At 64.6% G+C, this 11,785-nt stretch overlaps 1 protein-coding gene across 1 annotated transcript; it reads left to right on the forward strand.

The window, feature by feature from the left end:
• Nucleotides 1-7,218: 7,218 nt before the first annotated feature.
• Nucleotides 7,219-11,281, forward strand: SOHLH1 (spermatogenesis and oogenesis specific basic helix-loop-helix 1). Its single transcript, XM_032635191.1, has 9 exons — nucleotides 7,219-7,283; nucleotides 7,611-7,748; nucleotides 8,190-8,336; nucleotides 8,793-8,915; nucleotides 9,004-9,101; nucleotides 9,716-9,856; nucleotides 9,943-10,060; nucleotides 10,384-10,454; nucleotides 11,053-11,281. The coding sequence occupies exons 1-9, from the start codon at nucleotides 7,219-7,221 to the stop codon at nucleotides 11,268-11,270; spliced, it is 1,119 nt and encodes a 372-aa protein (XP_032491082.1). The 3' UTR covers nucleotides 11,271-11,281.
• Nucleotides 11,282-11,785: the final 504 nt, after the last annotated feature.

An 11,785-nucleotide genomic window follows, 5' to 3' on the forward strand; every position in this document is an offset into this window, starting at 1 on the left:
CTCGCCTGGCACCTGGGGCCTCCGTCCCTGATTTAAGACTTTGAGCTCTTCCCAAGATCAGACACCTGCCGAGAGGTATCCCGCAGCGGCCTCTGGCCCAACATCCAGGGTCTCTGTGAAGATGGCTGAAGGCCCACGTGGGGCCTCCCCCAGGGGCGGGAGGCTGTCCTATGGGCAGGAGGGGCGTTTCTGGTTACGTCATCGTCAACGTGCAGGGCAGCATCCCAGGCCCGCAAGGCTGGCACTGCAGGGTGGCCTCCAGGGCTCACTGCCCCATGCAGGACAAGCTGGCCACAGCCAGAGAGACTGCACAAGGGGCCCCGGAACATACCCCCTGTGGGAAGTCTAAATCGCAGAGCAGACCTCTTGGGAAAGGCCTTTCCAGGAACCCCAGCCCGGAGCTGGCCTACTGACCCTGCCTCGTCCTCTGCAAATGGTTTAAACTTGCCAGCGTCTAGTACGGGCCTCGGCTACGGGCCAGGCCTCCCCATCCCCGAGCACCGTAGGAGGAAGAGGTTTTGGTGAACATGGGTGGCCCATCCGCACACACAGCCCACAGAGTTCCCACGACTCCTTTAAAACCGCCCGTGTCATCAGGCGCAGCCCCTGGGCCAGCACCCATCTCGGGGCTCCACCCAGGGGCTCCACACACCCGGGCACAGCTTGCAAATCCCCACATCCTCGGGACGGAAGGAGAAGCCTCAGGGCAGAGTTCATGATTCAGTCACGAAACCCTCTAACAAAGCACGACCCCTGCCGAAGCAGGGTCGTGCCAGGTAACTCGGGGTTAGTCAGACACATGGACAGGCTGGGACACCCGTGTGAACGGTGGACGGAGCCCGCGTGAGCGCACAGATGACACCCACGGACCCGCGCTGGACACAAGCCGAGCTCCGAGCGGGTACCCCACCCCATCCCCTGCTCACTCACCTCTGTCCTCCCGAGCTGTGGCCGTAGCCACCCCGGGCCGAAGGCAGACCCCCAAGTTCCCTCTGGCCCCCAGACCAGGAAGCTGCCCCTCCTGCCGGACAAGACTGGCCTGTACCTCGGGCCTTGGGAACCTTTTCCCACGGAGCCTGGGCCACTTCCTGCTGCCCCGCAGGCACCGCTCCCTAATATGGGCCGGGAGGGCTGGCCGTGACCTCCAGCCAGACATGCACCCTGGCGGGATGCCAGCCCTAGATCTGCGCCTTCCACCGTTGGGGCCCAGAGGGTCCCATGCTGGCCCTGGGTAGGCAGGGCTGTTGGGGGACCAGGAGGTTCCAGTGGTGCAAAGCTAGGACTCTGGTTTCCAGGGCTGACTCTGCTGTGAAGCCTGGTGCAGGAATCCACCCCTCGAGCTCCACCAACCTGGATCCTCACCCACCTACACGGGGTCTTCCCTCTCCGAGCTAAAGCCCACATCCCTGAGCTGCCAGCCTTGGCCTCCGCTGCCCCACCCCACCCCAGCCAGGGTCCCCTCTCAGCCAGTCTCCCCTGCTCTGGGCAGGGGGTGGGGATCTCTACCCCGCCTGACCTTCCTGGTCGCGGGGGGGGGTGGGTCCCTACCCAGCCTGCCTGACATACCCTTGGCCCTGGCAGCCACTCCACACGTGTCTGAAGCATGACGGCAAATCACTGCAGGGTCAGAGGTCAGCTCCGACCAGGGGAGAGGAGCGCTGTCCCTGCGGACGCAGAGCCGTCTGGGGGACCGAGCCCCTACCTCGCCTGCAGCAGGCAGTCAAGTAGGGCAGGGGAGCTGGACACGGGTCGCCAGAAAGATGGGTGACACCTGTCCGAGCAGGGAGATGGGCAGAGGGGCATCCGGACCACGTCACAAGACCGCTCTCTGGTCACTTATTCTGTGCCTGACAGACGCCACCTGGTTGATCCCTCAGGACAGCCCGAGGGAGGTCCAGGCTGTGCCCACCTCACGGGGTGAACTCCACTTCCCAAGGATACCACCTGCACAGCCTGCTCTCGGGGCCCCTGCCTCTCACCCAAAGCTGTGCCCCCAGGATCCCACGGGTGCCAGGCCTGCGCTGTCCCTGCAGAGGGACCACCCTGACCCTTGACGTGTGGCTGGAAGCTTCCCCTTCCGGTCCTGGTCCCTCACCAGGAACGGCCCTTAAAGACCATTCGCTCCACCACTCACTTGGCTAGCTGGGAAGCCAAGTCCCACAAGGAAACAGCCGGAGCACCTGGCCTTGAACCCCGGCATCCACCCCTTCTCCGGCCTTAGAACAGCTGACCGAGCGGGACCCAGAGTCCAAGGTTCTGCCCAGTCAGGGAGGGTCACACACAGGGCAGCGGCTGTGGGTGACCTGGAGTCTGGCTCCTGGCGCAGGGTGAGGGGCAGACGTGTGTGCCTGTCCTCTGGGGCTGGTGGGGTGGGGAGAGCGCCCCGAGGACAGGGCCCTGGGGCAAATCCGCATCGGGATTGTCACCACTCTGCCCTTCCTGGGACGCCCACCGGCACGGTGCCCTCTGTGCCAGTCACCTGGACAGGCAGGAGCTTCGTGGCATCGTGGGACACTGCACAGGGAAGGTCGGCTCCCAGGCCACCTGGAAGCCCCTGTCAGTTAATTCTCTCCTCACACAGATGAATAAGCAAGGACCCTGAAAGACACGTGAGCAGCTGAAAATCACCAAGCAACTAGAACCCAGGACTCCTGCCCTTCATCTGACAGCCCACCTGTACCCCACACCCCAAACAAGGCTCTTCTTAGGAGGAGCTGCCCTTGAAAACCCACTTCTACCTGGGGAAACCTGGCCCCTGTGCCTCGCTGGGTACAGCGCTGCCACCCTCACTGGCTCCTCCCCCAGGCTTGACCAGAGAGGTAGCTGGGAGGCCAGCACAGCACCTGACCCCTCTGGCATGCCAGGCACTCCAGCTTCCTGCCCGCAGGGTCTGCGCCTCGTGGTGCCTGGGAGATGCTCACAGCCCCGCAGGTAAGAATGGCCACACTCTGGCCACCTGCTGGTCATCTGAGTAAGGACTCGCCTCACTGCGACCGGGTCCTGAAGGGCACCCCTGTTCCCCACGCTCCCCACGCTCCGGGGTCCTGGGGAGCAGGTAGTCCTGGGAAGTGGGGATTTGAGGATGAGGGGCCCTGGGGTGGCACGAGCCCCGTCCGGGGTCCCTCTACGTGGGGGAGGGCACTGCAGACCGTACCTGGCGGCGCATCGGCCGTCGTCGAACACGAAGGTCCGGTTGGTGTGGCCCCCGCCGCGCGCCCCCCTGTAAACACCCCCCGGGCTGTGCGCCCCGTCCGGGAGCGGCATTGGGCTGGCGGCGGCTGCGACTCGGAGCGGAGGAGCAAACGAGTCGGGAGCGATTGGCGACTTCTTCCCCCGCTTTGCCCTGAAACACTTTTCTCTGGTTACGGTGGGGGTGGGAAAAAAGAGCCTGTTCCAGGGTCGGTTCCGGCGCCTGTGCTGGAGCGCCCCCTGCCGGCCGCGTCGGGAACCAGGCTGGGGACGGTGTGGGGGACCGCCCGCATCCCACCCCGGGTACCCATCTCCATCGCGACGCTCGGCGCCCCCGTAATCCCGGGAAACCGGACAGAGGCTTTTTAAAGGCTAGAAAACCCTAAGAGCGCCCCCAGGGGCAGGGGTGCGTGGTGGGAGGGGCTCCGAGAGGGCTGGGGGCCTCTGGGCGCTTCCTGTTTAAAGCGCGAGCATCGGCGATGGCGCCTGCGCTGCTCGATCCTGCCCTCGCTCTGAGCCGCTGGGAGGGGCGGCCGATCAACACCTGCCCCGCCCCCATCCCCCCACGGCACCTGTCACTCCCGCAGAGACCTGCACCCAGACCCCGTCTGTCCGTCCTCGCGGCACACCTGGGAGGCCGCTGGGCCCGGAGAAGGAAGGGAGGTCGGACCCCTGGAGGCAGGAGTGATCGCACGCTGCCACCTGCCGCTGCCGGCACCTCTGCCGCGCGCGGCCGCCCTGCTCTGCTCTCGCCGCAGCCCCACACGGAGCACCTGGCAAACAGGCAGAGGAGGGCCCGCAGCCTGCTGCAACCCCACGACCCAAAGGAAGGCATCCAGGAAGCGGGGGGATCCGCTGGAGGGCCCCACACGCTCACACTGCCACCCTGGCTCAACTGCTCCCCGCCCCCGCAGGTAGAACGCTCTATTCTGTCCCCAGTGCTGGCCTGACCCTCAGTGAACCATAAGCGTGGCCGAAACACAGAGGAATAGACAGGGAAGGGAGGCGTCTCCCAAAGAAGGGCGAGGGACTGCGGCGTCAGGCGGGGGTGGGAGAGCTGAGCCAGCATCACCCGCGCGGCTCATCTCACCTCACGGCCCGGGGCACCAACCCAGCCACCCACAGCAGGGTGGTCAGTGCAGGGGCTGTCAGGGCGGGGCTGGGTCAGCTGATCTGGAGGGTGCACGGCATGTACTTCGTGGTCCTGACATCTGCAGGAGTCTCAAGTCCCATCCCTGTTTACTTCCAGAAAACAGCAAGCTGAACAGATACTGTGTGTGTGTGTGTGTGTGTGTGTGTGTGTGAACTTGGCAAAGGCATGGCTTGCCCCCAAGTCCGCAGAAGGAGTGCAGCTTGTCCCCAGACTCATCCTCAGTCTCACCTCTTGGGCACTTTCCCTACTTCCTCCTGAAAGGATGCTGCTGCAAGAGTGCCACCCACCCCGGCCCCCAGCAGGTCTCTGCCCTCCCCCAGGACTCCTGCCAGGGTGTGTCCACCTTGCGGGCCCCTTGGAGGTGCCCTCTGGCTGGCTGGCCAACGAGATGATTGGCATGCTGTCAGTGACGGGAAACTCTGGCAAGCCCGGTAACATTCCTGAGAGCTTCAGGGAAACTCTACCACGCAGGAGCCAAGCCCCAGAACAATGGCGTGTCCATCCCTCCCCAGCCAGGAGCAGGAAGGGGAGAGAGCCCCAGGCCCTGGCTTCCAGCCCACCTGCTCCAGCAAGGCAGCCCGGCAGATGGGATCTCTCCGCCAAAGCCCCCCACTGTGCCCCTGGACACCCAGGGCAACATGCTCTGTGGGGTCTGCTCTGGCACTGCCCTCTCTTGGGCACTGGGGACCCTCCCAGGGCAAGGAGCCGGGCTTCTCGCACCTCCCGTAAATGCCGGGCCGTACGCGCTGGCAGAACCGGCCATCCCCAGCCTTCCCTGGACTCAACACAGAAGCCAGGCTGTGGGCTGCGCAGGACTGGACAGCAGAGGCCCTGGAGCGCCCCCTTCTGTCGGGAGTGCGGGCCTAGCACATGGGCCCTGGCCTCCTGGCTCCCCAACCTGACCTCCGGCCCACCCATCCTCACAGCATCACCCTTGATCGCGAGGCGACTTCTGTCCCCCGCCCAGCCCTCCCTTTATCCCAGGCCCGGCCTCCTGGGGTTCTGCCGCCTCTCCTGCATGGCCTGACTCCACGTGCAACACGTTACTGCCCCCACCAGTCCCCCAGCATCCGACCTGCGGCTCCAGCCTGGGCTGGCCGGCCCTCCCCCATGCCACCTTCAGGACTCAGCTAAACAGAGTGGAGACGTGGGCCCAGGCCCTCAAGTGGCAGGACCTCCCACGGCTGCACTTCGCCCATCTCTGGGTGCTCCCGCCGCCCAAAGCCCCACCCCAGGACGCCCACCTGCAGCCCTGAGCCCCTCCTCGGTTGGAGACAGGTTTCCTGCTTCCCCAGGGGCAGGGGCTCTGCTCTGCCACCTGGTTCCGTCCCAGGCCCAGCACCTGGGGCGCACTTTGACCACCGCAGTGACACCTGCCCCAGCTCCCTCTTGCCTCGCTTCTCTGTGAACTCGCCCAGCAACCGCCCCCCACGCCCACAGCAGCCCACAGCACTGCTCTGAAGTCCTCCTGACTGAAATAGAGCTTTAGTACCCTCCCCTCCCCTTAAAGGTCCACCTCCCTGAAAAAGGACCAATCTCCACTTTCCCCTTCCTCCCTCCCTTCCTTCCATCACTCCTCCAACAAAGCCACGGTGGGCTTCACGTCCAGCACTGGGACGGCCCCTGGAGACCCGGCGAGGTGTGCACAGACCTGGAACCGCTCGCACTGTGCACTAAAAGCGGGCCGAGTGAGGTGTTTTGGGAGCCCCCTGCCCAGAAGCTGCTGGAGACGGGGGCTTCGTGGAGGGAGTCTGCATCTGGAGGTGGGGGGCGGGGAGGGAGAGCAGGAGCGAAGGCCTGTGTGAGGGCAGAGCCAGGGCTCAGCCCCGAGAATGAAGGTCCGGGCCTGGGGCAGGCAGGGGGCAGGGGTGGGAGAGGCAGGAAGGCCAGCCAGCCTTCCAGGCAAGCTCGGGTGCTAGGGAAGGCACAGAGAGGGTGCGTGGGATCGGAGACAAGGCTGGGAGGCATCTGCATGCCTCCTGGCTCCTGAGTGGGCGGTGGCACTGGCTTAGGCAGAGCATCCCCTGCAAGAGGATGCCATTTGGGGGACGGGCACAAGTGAACCTCGGACCTGAAGGCCCTCAGAGGCAGGTGGGGCCCCTCTGCCCATCCTTAACCAGCCGGAGTCCCATAGATCTTGGCTGACCAGCCTCCCCGCTCCCATCTTAGCTCCCCTACCTGGGCCTCAACGTCCCCCGCGGACCACACTGATCCTGAAACCTTCTCCTCCCACACCTGTAGCTCCCCGGCCCCTCTGCTCTCAGGTAAGTCCAACTCCTCCTGCCACACAGCAGATCCTACCTGCCCACCTCACCCACGTGCCAGCCCAGGGAACCGCCTGGGCTCGCGTTCTTTCCTGCTTGGGACGCTGCCCAGCTCGCTCCTGAAAACCACCTCGCCCTGAGGACACCCTCCTGCCCCTCCCTCCACAGATTCGTCGTCTACTTGGCCCCCCCAGTCCTGAGACCCTGGAGGATAGCACCCAGCTCGGGGTTGGCACCCGGGGGCGCCCGCGGTGGGTAGGTGAGGGGAGACTCCACTGAGCGGGAGCTGGGCTGACCACCCGGAAGGGGTGGAAGAAGCCCACCTACTCTGACCACCTACCCCAGCCGCCGCTTCCTTCTGGCAACTTCTCGGCGAGAGGAGCTTCACTGCACGCGGGCGTGGGGCGGGGCAGAGCGCATGTGAGGGAGGCGGGGCGCGTGGGGGCGGGGCGCGCGTGGGGGGCGGGCCAGGTGCTGCCTGGGAGGGAAGCACGTGGGGGTGGGCCGAGTGCACGTGACGGGGAGGGGCTGCAGGACGGCCTGCGCAGGGCGGGGCGCACGTGGCGGCCCGGGCGCGTTGTTGGTCTCTCCATTAGCTCCAGCTGCGTGCCTATGGCGTTCAGGGGTCTTGCGTCAAACGCTGGGCTTCCCGGAGCCCCCGGCTCCGAGGGGTGCAGGTGAGAATTGTGGGGGTGGGTTGCCGGAGGGGGTCAGCTGGAACGCCCCTGCCTGGGGGTGCTAGGGGTGTCCAGACCTGGCGCTTCTATCCAATTCAAATGCACCGAATCCCCGTCCCCACCCAGCTTGGCCTGTGTGGGGCAGAACCCCGACCCCCGGCCCTTTAGGGGAAAGAGGGAGGGGTGCCAAGAGGTAGGGCGCAGGGCCGTGTTCCTGGGCGACCCAGGCCTTGTCCTGCGCCCCCCTCCCAAGATGTCCATCACCGCCTCGGGGCTCCGGGGGCCTTTTCTGGGATCACAGAGCCCAGCGCTCTTGGCTTTTTTCAGCAGCGGCCCTTTCCTGCTTGGGACCCAGTTACGCTGCGAGGATCTCTGCCACGGCTCAGGCCAGGCCAAGGCCCCTGCGGTGGCGAAGGGTCCAGTCTCCTGCCTCCCACGGAACGTGCTCAGCGAGAGGCAGCGCAGGTGGGGGCCGCGCAGTGGGGGTGGGGGTCAGAGGAGGTCAGGTTTGTGCCCGCGAGCTGGTTTCAGGTGGCTGGGACAGGCTCGTGCCGTCTGTCGGGTAAAGGAACGCTTAGTACATCCCCGAGGTGAATATAACACATGCTTTTGCGAGTGGGGGTCCCAAGGGCCACCGTTGCAGCCCTTTATTTGACCCGAAGTCCTGGGCACCTCGAGGTTGTGCATTTGCAACCGACATCCCCAGGCAGTGACGGTGCAGGCTTGGCTACAGCCCGCGGGAAATACCTGGATAGCCTGCAGCTTGGGGTCCGGGGTCCAGGGCCCTGGGCCAGTGTGTGTGCTGACACGATCCCTAAAGGGCTCGGGGGGTTCTGGTGGCTGCGGTGCTTTTTCCGGGTCAAGGCCAGACTGCCCCATGGTCGGTGGTCACTTCCCTGGAGGCAGGAAGCGGATCTCCTTGAGCTGTGAGCGCCTGCGGGCCCTGCTGCCTCAGTTCGATGGCCGGCGGGAAGACATGGCTTCAGTCTTGGAGATGTCAGTGCAGTTCCTCCGGCTCGCCAGCGCCCTGGTGCCCGGCTGGGAGAAGCACGCTGTGAGTTGTCCTGCGGCAGCCCTGTCAGCCCTCTGGGGAGGAGCCATGGGCATCCCCCCTATGCCCCGGGCAGCTCTGACCACCTGGCTGCCTGGCTTCCCTCTGCCTCGCACTGCCAGGGCTGCTGCGTTTCTGCAGACACGCCTCCATTTGTACACAGCACCTCCTCCGGGAGCCCCGGGGACAAGCTCTGTTCTCCATTTATGTTCCTTGTACTTTTGCCCACGGTGCCAAGGCTGTATGGGTAAAAGGCCCATTGCTGTGAGGTCCCCGGGCGGGCATGGCCTTCAGCCTCCCTCCCGCCCCCACGCCCCAGTCTTGAGGACACGGTCTGCACTCAGGGAGGACCTCTGGGACCCTAGGCAGGGTGGCCAGTGACGGACCCCAGCCTGCTTTTTTTGTGGGTTTTCTGGTTGACGGTCTCTGTGGCGTTTTTTGTGTTTATTTCCGTTTTTGGTTCTTGCTTCTTCGAAGGAGACATGGCACATGTGGCAGAAGGACGTTTTGCAGCGGGCCCTGGCGAGTCAGACCCCAGCAGGTGCCCCGGACCCCGGCGTGGGAACGTCCAGCGTGACCATGTTAGTGTCCCTGTGGGGCCAGGGGACTCCCGGGCATGGTGTGTGCAGACTGTTCAGAGGTTTCTCCTTCTGTCTTTGCGTGCTTCAGGCAGCAGGCCTCCCCGAGCCGTGCAGCTGTGGATGTGGACGACGGTAAGGCCCCGGTGGGGGCGGCCGCAGTGCTGGGTGGGCTGCCAGCCCTGCCTGGTGAGCGTGAGTGGGCCCTTGTCCTCCCGTCGTGCCGCCCCCGACGAGGCCCCCAGGGCAGCGTGATGACTGTGCTTCCCTCATGCTGGATGCCTGCCACGGCGGTTGGTCACTGCTTGGATCACAGCTGCCAGTCTGCGAGTGCCACGGGAGGCGAGACTGTGCCTTCCCCCTCCCCTGGTGTGTTCCTCAAGGCGGGGAGGGGGTCTTGCTGTCGCCAGGGCCAGCAGCAGAGCTGGGTCCCCCGAAGAAGGTCGGGACTCAAGCTCAGGGTGTGAGGGTTCAGGGATCACACAGCACGGTGGTCTGAGGGTGGAGTCCTTGGTCAGAAATCACGGAGATGGAGGAAGAGGTGGTAGCGTGAGGGTTTCCAGGTCCGAGTCCCCCATGGTTGACCTGAGGCCGAGTCGGCATCTGCACCAGGAAGCCTCCCTGGCCCCAGGTGTCAGGTGCCTCACCTCTGGTCATCTATTTGCTCCTGGTTACCTGTCGGCTTTTTGCTCTTGAAATTCACGGGTTCTTTATGCAGGACACAGTGGGTAGGGACTCAGGTCTTCAGGGGAGGACTGCTCTCCAGGTGGGGAAGGCTGATCCACACCTCGCTTCCCCCACAGAGCCGCCCGGCCTGGTCCTCCGGTCTCCAGGCCTGAGTCCCTCCAGGGCCCTGAGGCCGCCCATGCTGTGGTCGCGGCAGCCACCCTCCCCGCTGGTGAGCGAAGAGTCTCAGAGCTGCTTGGGCCGGGCTGGGTCCCCAGGTCAAGGGACTGACAAGGCCATAACGCTGGATGCCAGGTGGGTGTCCCAGTGGTGTGTGCGTGACCCGCTACACGCCTTCTCCCAGTCCTGCCCGAGCTCTGCCTGGACCCACCGCCCGGGAAGTTTCTGCCCCTCACATCCTCGGTGTCTGCCTGGATGGCCCAGGCTGCTGGCCCGGTCCTGGAGCAGCCAGACCCTGCCATGTATGTGGCTTTCTAATGTGTTTCTGGAAATGCTGTTGTCTCCTTAATGGTCGTCTGTTTTGGTTGACAGTAAGCGAGTTTGTGTTTTGCGAGCTCTACCAACTGGGGCGTGGCCGGGAGCTGCTGGGGCTGGAGAGGAAGCAGCAGCGGGCTGGGCTGGCTCGGGGCAGGCAGGAGGGTGGGCTCAGGGTCCGGCTGGGAGGGTGTACCCCGTTGTCTCTGAACCCACAGCTGCCTTTCAGGGCCCACGCTCTTCTCTCGAGGTGCAAGGCCTGGGGTCCACCTGGGGTGACTCAGGCTGAGGGTGTCCTTGTTGCATCCAGGTCTGTGTCGGGGTATGACGTCGAAGATGGGTCGTCCTTTCTGCTGACTGCCAGTCCTGACTGGTGGCTGGGTGAGTGGGGGATGCTCGGCCTGGGCCACCTTCTCCCCTAACCTGGGACAGGCTTTGGGGTGTGGGTTGGTCCTGTTGCGGGCTGGGCGAGCAGCTGGGGCTGTTGGGGAGATGGGATGGGGTGCAGCTTGCTGTGTGACACTAAGGTCCCAGTGTCTGTCTCTGAGCTCCTGTTTTTTTCTCTGCTGGTGGTTTTGGGGACCACCGGTGGGAATGACAAGTGGTGTGTGGGGAGTTATCTGTGCGCTCGAGTGCATAGCAGCGGGGTTGCTTGTGTATGGCTGCGAGTCAGTTTCAGAGCCTTCTTCCGAGACCTCGTCCCCACAGAGGCGTCTGGATGTGCAATGAGTCCCATCTCTGCAGGATTTGGCTTCATGGGGCGGGGGGAGCCCCTTCCTGGTTCTGGGTCCCAAGCAGGGCCAGCAGGAGTGGGCCCACCCACCTGGTCAGGGGTCCTCTGTTCCCACGTCAAGGAGGAGCAGAGGGTTTCCTCATTGGGTGGGACAGATGGGCAGAGGGGCCCCTTCTGCACACCGAGTCCGCTCTGTGTGCCCTGGGGTACCTGCCTGTTCTGCTGACACGTCCTGTCTGCTTCCAGGATCCCTGGAGGGCAGAGGCAGCAGTGCCCCTTTTCGGGTCCCCGCCAGGAGCAGCGTGCTGGACAGGGCAGAGCCCAGCTTCCTGGATGACCATGAGCCCAGCTCCCAGGACCCCCCAGACGGGCCCCTGGAGCCATGGAGCTCAGACGTGAGCTGCCCCAGCTCAGCCCTGCGGGAGGAGGTAGACAGCATCTTCCCCGACTTCTTTGCTTACTGAGGGCCGGGTCGTGCCAGGCCGCGGGGCACGGGGCCTTTGCAGCAGCTGGTGCCACACGCTTGGGCATTGTCTTTGGGGTTTGGGCTGCAGCTGTGCTCTAATTCCAGCGATGCTGTTGGGGGGGTGCTGGGGGAGCCGGAGGCTGGATATTAAAAGAGGAAAAGCAGTGTTTCTGGAGGAAGCAAAACTTGTGTAGATTTCGTGTAATTAACGCGATTCACTGGGCAGATGGGTGGCTTCTGTTCAAAGTGCAGCCACCCCTGCCTGGGGGTTTGTTCCTATGATGTTCCTGGCCTGTGGGATCCCTAAATAACCCGGCCCTGGGGCTAGGGAGGGGAGGGGTCCACAGATGGGGAATTGTGTCCTTGGTCTGCTCCCCAAGAGGCAGGCGTGGGACCCAACTCCCTGTGCCTGTGAAGCTGGTCTGAGGGGCCCCACAGAGGTCCATTGGGGAGGCCTCTTTCTGGACCAGCGAGGGTGCCTGGGAAAGGAACCACCTCTGCCTTCGAGGTGCT

Source organism: Phocoena sinus, chromosome 6, assembly GCF_008692025.1.
Source record: "Phocoena sinus isolate mPhoSin1 chromosome 6, mPhoSin1.pri, whole genome shotgun sequence".
In the NCBI taxonomy this organism is placed as follows: Eukaryota; Metazoa; Chordata; class Mammalia; order Artiodactyla; family Phocoenidae; genus Phocoena; species Phocoena sinus.